Below are 7701 nucleotides of genomic sequence, written 5' to 3' on the forward strand. Positions count from 1 at the left end.
ATATATATATATATATATATATATATATATATATATATATATATAAAGAGAGAGAGAGAGAGAGAGAGAGAGATACAATATACACTCACACAGTCAAATGTTCATGGTTACCATCCTGGTAGAATGCAATCAATATACACCACAAACAGTATACAAACAATACAAACAAGCAACTACAACACACAAACAAACACCACACTATTACCAGACAACACAACCATGCCATTCCACAACCACTACACATCACGACATTACCCTATACTACAACACAACACACTACTAAATTCAACTGAACAAATGATCTGTGGAATACATCTAGTTGCTTCAATAACTACTTACATAGGAATCTTATTCTTTTCTGCTCTAGGCACAAGGCTCGATTTTTACCTTGCTTGGAAACAAATAGGGGTTGCCACTGGGAAGGGCATCAGGCTGTAGAAAACTCTGCCCTAACATACTCCTGTCTGACCCAAGCAAGCATGAAAAAGCAGGTGTTAAAATGACAATGATTAATTTATTAGATTCAGGTTTGTAGTTTTAGTTAGACAGGTATTTTTTATAATGGCTGCACCACAATGGAATGAGTGGCAACTCATTAAAATTGCTGCCCTAATATTGATAGGGAAAGGGCCATGCTCTGGCACTCTGTCGTTGTGATGACAAAGATTCCAGTTGGTTCAAGCAACAGGATGGCCTGCTCATGAAATTAACGTGCAAATGGCTGACCACTCTACAGACACGTGGACGCTTGAAGTAGTTCTCAAGGAGATTCAGTGTGACAAAGCTGGCCCTTTGAATTACAGGTAGAATTCATTTCACCAGCTGAGGTAAAGTCTCTTGCTCAAGGACACTAAGCCTTGTGAGTGGATTTAGTAGACGGAAACTGAAAGAAGCCTGTCATGTATATGTATGCATGTGTGTGTGTGTGTGTGCATGTCTTTGTCCCCTTACCATTGCTTGGCAATTGGTGTTGGTGTGTTTACATCCCCATAATGTAGCGGTTCAGCAAAAGAGACTGACAGCGTAAGTACCAGGCTTAAAAATAAAAGAAGCACTACGGATTATTCATTTGGCTAAAAATTCTTTGAGGCAGTGCCCCAGTATGGCCACAGTCCAGTGACTGAAACAAGTAAAAGATAAAAGGTAAGATACAATATGAGTTGTGTGTGGCAAGGATGGGGTGGCGGTGGTGGATGGAGCATATGCAGTTTTGATTGGACCAAAGCAGAAACAAAACCAATTACATCTAAACTAAGATGTATCAGATGATTGGATATTAGCCCTTAAGGGTAACGAGATGAAATACATTCTTGAGTAAGAGTAAATATCTCATCTCATAGAAAAACCTTAGAGGCATGAAACTTTATTCGATGTTCAAAAACATCACGGTAAACCAGAAATAAGACTACAAAAAGAAATTCATTTCAAAGGTAGCTAAGAATAGATGAGAATTTAAAACAGATCAAAAATCTGTGACTACTACAATATCATTTGCTTATGTGAACTTTGCAAATGTACAAGTGAATATTCTCAAGTGTTCTCCTTACCTGCTTGACAAGATATGTGCATGCATTCTTCGTCTTCAGTAATGTTTCCCTCGCATTCACTACCCTTTGGTAAGCAGCTGCGAAATCTCTTTCGTTGGCCTGAGTCACATGTTGATGAACAATGTGACCATTCGCTCCATGATGTCCAGCTGCTGTTGGCTTTGTTCTGCAATTCTAAAATATACAGATATACATGTATGCTGTTTTCCTGTTATTCTTCTTGGTTTACATACGTATGTACATACATACATACATATATACATACATATAAATAACTGATAATGATATATATATATATATATATATATATATATATATATATATATATATATATATATATATATATAGATATAATAAAACAAAGATTGGAAAATTTGGTATATTTTTCAATTTCATGTTACACGGAGGCCAGACGAAATGTCAAACAGAAATCTGTGGGATAGAATGAACCAAACTTCTATCATTGAAGAAATTCTGAAAAGGAAATGGGGCTGGATCTCCAAATAGCATTGCAGGACAAGTGTTAAACTGGCCACCTGAAGAAAAGCAATCGGTCTCCTTTGATCTGAAGTCAAAGGCGTAACCCAAGACTGCATCTTCTGGCATCAAATGGTCATGACCCCGTGTTCCTTACTGTGTAATGTGGACTAAAAGGAATTTATTTCAGGTGAGACCAAGAATAGACGAGAATTTAAACAGACCAAAAAAAAAAATATATATATAATAAACTGTGACTGTTACAACAATTTCTATTTTTACAAGAACTTTGCAGATGTACAATAAATATTTTTAAATGCTTTCCTTACCTGTGTGACAACGTTCATGCATGCATTCTTCCTCTTCATTCTCACCTCCCTGGCATTTACTGCCCTTTGGTAAACAACTGCGAAATCTCTCTCGGCGGCCTGAGTCACATGTAGTTGAGCAATGAGACCATTCACTCCATGATGTCCAACTGCTATGGGTCTTGTTGGGTAATGCTAAAACATACACATACATATATATAAGGGTGGCTGGCTCGCAATTTTACAACCGAAAGGCAGAAATATATATATGTGACTGAGGCTGTGTTCTCAGTCACTTTAGTGATGTATGTATGTATGTATATAAACAATTGTAGCATGGAAGGTGTTTATAAGCCATTTAAAATAACACACAAAAACCGTTAGATTCACTTTAAATGTTGAAGTGAATCTGACGGTTTTTGTGTGTTATTTTAACCCTTTAGCATTTAAACCGGCCATATCCGGCCAAAAGTATTCTGCCTATTCTATGTTCAAACTGACCAGATCTAGTCTTTCACACCAACCCTACAATAACATTTTAAAAATTAACAGCTACCTCATCAAAATCTCATAGCTACAAGATAATGCATGATTACTTCAAAACAATGTGGATAAAAAAGCATTAATTATGGCAGAATAATGTGAACACTAAAGGGTTAAATGGCTTATAAACACCTTCCACGCTGCAATTATTTTTGTTCCAGAACACGATCTCAGATCAAGTCACTTGCTGTGCAAGTACATCTCCGTAATATATACATATATATATATATATATATATATATATATATATATATATATATATATATATATAATGGTGCATCAGCATGGCCGCAGCTCTAAGCTGAAACTTTGAAATGAAATGAAAAAATATATATGTATATATATATATATATGGTGACCACTGGTAGTCAGTTAATATAAGGGAGATAATCATTTCTTCATAATATTTGATAAGATTAGAAGTGTAAATTTGAAATTAAGGAATAAGGAAGAGGTAATGAGATGTGGGTTCTAAATACAGAGGACAAGCGAAGGCTAGGGGGACTGATGCTCGTATGTCCTGCTGGATGTGCAATGTCAGTGTACATGTGTGACAGAGCACTAGTGTCCTGAGGGAAAATTTGGACATAAGAGGAATTAGTTGTGGTCTGCAAGAGAGAAGACTGAGCTGGTTTGGTCGTGTAATGTGGATGCAAGTTGACATCGCTGAAAGTGGATGGTGCTCATGGAAGAAGGAGACCCAGGAGAACAAGGAACGAAGTACTAAAGGCTGATCTCAAAATGCTGAGCCATGTGGAGGAGATGATGACAAAGGACTGAAATATATGGTGTATTGCAGAATTGATACAGTTGCTGGTGCCACATAGAAAGCACCGGTGCTGGTGTCATGTAAAAAGCAGCCATTAATTTTTGTAAAGTGGCTGCTGTAAGGAAGGGCATCCAACCGTAGAAACCAAACCACAAAAGACTATGAAGCCCAGTACAGAGGGGGGGGGGAGTTACAATAAAGTTGAAGAAGAAGAAGAAGAAGAAGAAGAATTGAAGGAGAAATAAATTGTTATTGTTACCTGTGATGCAATGCCTTTCAATGCAATCTTTTACGTCAGTTGTCTTTCCATGGCATTCCCTGCCCTTTGGTAAGCATCTGTGAAATCTCTTTCGAACGCCTATGCTGCATGAAGTTGAGCAGTGTGACCATTCACTCCATGACATCCAGCTGCCAGAGGTTTTGATAGGCAATACTAAAATATGTGTGTATATATATAGATGTATATATATGTAGATATGTAATATATATACTACATACAGTATATATTTATATATATGATATATACATAATATATGTATATATGTACATGCATAATATATTTATAACATATATTTATACATAATATATATAATATATAGCATATAAACTATCTATCTGTCTATCAATATATGTCATAGATGATATGTATGTGTTATACATGATATGTACATTATGTATATATATATATATATATATAGTCAATCCAAACATGAAATAAAGTGTCTTGCTCAAGAACACAACACACAACCTGTTCTGGGACTTGATCTTACAACCTCATGATTGTTAACCTGATGCTCTAACGACTGAGCCATGCACCTTTAATCAATCTATCTATCTATCTATCTATTTATCTATCTCCCTCTGTCTCTCTCTCTCTCTATATATATATATATATACACACTATATACACGTACATGCGTACATATATATACATATAGATGGGGTCTGATCAATAAGTATCCGGATTGTTGCCATAGTAACGAAGCTAAAGCATGCAGATTGCAGCTGCTTAGCAAACATTGGTCTTGAACTCTGTTGTGTATGTGTATTAAGATTCAACACTCTAGCTCACTTCTGCTGTTTACAGCTGTGCTTGGAAGGAAGCAGTGTAGCGTGTGATCGTCGCATTGACCATTACAAAGAAAGCTGTCATGGCGATATCGGCTCAGAGGCCTATGCAAAGTTACAGAAAGTGTATGGAGTGGAGTGTATGAGCCGCACACAAGTGTATGAGTGGTTCGGTTCAGATGTTTCCAAGATGGTCAAGACAATGTCGATATTGACGAATGCTCTGGGTGACCCACAACCAGTAGAACTGAGAAAAACATTGCAGATGTGCATGCAGCTGTGAGGGGAATCATTGAATCACCATCCGTGAGTTATCAGCAGATGTGCAGATTAGATATGGCTCAGTTCACTCCATTATCACTGAAGATTTGGGTATGAGACGCATGTCTGCCAAGTTTGTGCTAAAAGTGCTTTCAGCTCACCAAAATAACACTTGGGTTTCAGTTGCATGAGATCTTGACTGTGTCGAGAATGGAAACTTTGCGTAGGGCTCTGAGCAGATATTGCCAAGCTTTTGCCAAAATTTGATGCAGATTCTCTGCTCAACCTTCTCTGTCATGGCCTATGCAATGATCACAAGCTAAAAGCCTTCCTTCCAAGCACTATCGTAAAAGGCGGAAGTGAGAGAGAACGTTAAAAGTTAATGTGCATGCACAACAGAGTTCAAGGTCAATCTACATGCTTTAGTTTTGTTACTATGGCAACAGTCCGGATACTTATTGATCAGACCAGAAAGATAGATATCTGTATATATATATATATATATTACTCTACCTCTGGTATTTGAGTACTCTTTTTACCACCCTGTTGCACATTTATGTGCTTACTCCAGTGTGTATATATATATATATATATATATATATATACCACACGTTCATACACACACACACACACACACACACACACACACACATTTATTAAGTTTGATTAACTCTTGAAGTATATACAACAATATCTAATATCATATTATAATAACTCTTGTCACTCTGTCGGTGAGTGAGCCGGTGCCGTGTGCTCTGGTTGTCTGCCAATGCTTTTGCTTGGATCAGGTTACCACATGAATTAGTTGTAAAGACCCATCAATCCAGAACATCTACAGAGAGCTATTTAATGAACATTAAATGAACATTAAGGAAAATTTGATTATCTAAGTTATTGCATTTCTGAATCATTAGTTTGCTCATTAATCTAGCTAATGTTTATATATTGGTAGCTTGGTGATTATAATGGATTACTATGATATATAAGAATTTCTAGCTTTAGCATATCTGTACCATATATTCCTCTACTATATATTCATGTTTACTTTACAATTATAAATGGAATGTGTATAAGTAAATTTATATGTACACATTATTTACATTATTTATATTTGATGGATATTTGTCCTCATCTTGTTTGTTGTTAATACAACGCTTCGGCTGATATACCCTCCAGCTTTCATCAGGAGTCTTGGGGAAATTTTAAACTTGGGCTCTCATTCCTAAGGTATTTTTCGATATTATTATTATTATTATTATTATTATTATCATTATTATTATTATTCAGGTCACTGCCTGGAATCGAACTTGGAATCTTGGGATTAGTAGTCCGTGCTCTTAACCACTACGCCATATACCCGAAACACCAGATTTATATATATATATATATATATATATATATATATATATATTTGTCTTATTGTGTGTACATATAATTCCTCATCTCTTGAATATAGAACTGAATTTATACACCTATTCATATAAGAAAATCATATACATATATATCAATATTAAATCATTGCATTTCATATTTAATAAACCAAGTCAATTGTTGCTTTTCATTTGATCTACTCTAATCATAAACAGCTGTTCCTGGCAGGGGATGATGTTTGAACAGAAATTGATCAAGCTACAGTAAAACTTCATGATGAACAATTTTTTATCCGATGAATTTCTCATACAGTAATGTGCATACAAGAAAGCATTTTGGCATTTCATGCATTGCTCTGTGTTGAAATAATGCTTTCTATTTTGTAGCCATGGAAATCATTTTTTTAATATAAAAAGGCAGAATTCTGGTTTAAGCACCCTATATAAACCCACATAACTTCTTATATTTTATGGAATTTTCAGAAAATGTTTGTGAAAATGTGTTTTCTTCATACAGGAATTCATATTATAATGAAAAAAAAAAATTTTTTTAATTTTTCAAACCTCTCCTCCCATCCCATATATCCTAAAAGTTCCACTCTCTTTCCAATTTTAATTTTTAAAACAGAGTTTAAAATGCAGATTTTTTGCTTAAATCCCAGCAATGGACCACCCTTGGGTGCATCATCATTCCATTAAATGTGTTTGAAGGGAGAAAAATATTGAAAAACATCAATACACATCAGCAACAAAGAAACGAGAGAGGTATCAGGTGGTCATGAGATGTGCTAAAAACAGCAGCTAAATTACCCTGAATCACACATAACCAATCTCGGAGTGGTTGGCGTTAGGAAGGGCATCCAGCTGTAGATACTCTGCTAGATCAGATTGGAGCCTGGTGCAGCCATCTGATTTGCCAGTCCTCAGTCAAATCGTCCAACCCATGCTAGCATGGAAAGCGGACGTTAAACGATGATGATGATGATGATGATGCTCATCCTGTTGCTAACTATTTCCAAATTTTCAAATAAGGGATATCTTATTCCATATGTCTTTGAAGGTGCAAGACTAGTGGGTGATTTGTCAACAAGGTTAATAATAACATCATCATCACCGCTTCTAGCTGACTGATTTTTGAGAAATACACACACACACAAGGAGAGAGAGAGAGTTCTTTCAGTTTTTGGTTTCTAAAGTCCACTCACAAGGCTTTAATCAGCTAGCGTTACCATAGATGACATTTTATTAAAATGCTGCACAATGGCAATGAACTCAATGCCATGTGATTTAAGAACCAAACTTCTCAACCACAGAGTTTTTTTTAACAATCTAGATAATACAGCTTAGCATGGATCAGT

At 35.7% G+C, this 7701-nt stretch overlaps 1 protein-coding gene across 4 annotated transcripts in view; it reads right to left on the reverse strand.

Moving 5' to 3' along the window:
* Positions 1-7701, reverse strand: part of LOC106875447 (SCO-spondin) — a 56219-nt gene that overhangs the window by 25711 nt on the left and 22807 nt on the right. For all 4 annotated transcript variants that reach the window (XM_052976047.1, XM_052976046.1, XM_014923599.1 and 1 more), the window contains exons 9-11: positions 3904-4077; positions 2354-2527; positions 1548-1721 (exon numbers count right to left, since the gene is read on the reverse strand). In XM_052976047.1, the coding sequence (XP_052832007.1) occupies positions 1548-1721; positions 2354-2527; positions 3904-4077 (522 nt within the window). The remainder of the gene's footprint in view (positions 1-1547; positions 1722-2353; positions 2528-3903; positions 4078-7701) is intronic.

The sequence above is a fragment of the Octopus bimaculoides genome, chromosome 23 (assembly GCF_001194135.2).
Source record: "Octopus bimaculoides isolate UCB-OBI-ISO-001 chromosome 23, ASM119413v2, whole genome shotgun sequence".
Lineage (NCBI taxonomy): Eukaryota > Metazoa > Mollusca > Cephalopoda > Octopoda > Octopodidae > Octopus > Octopus bimaculoides.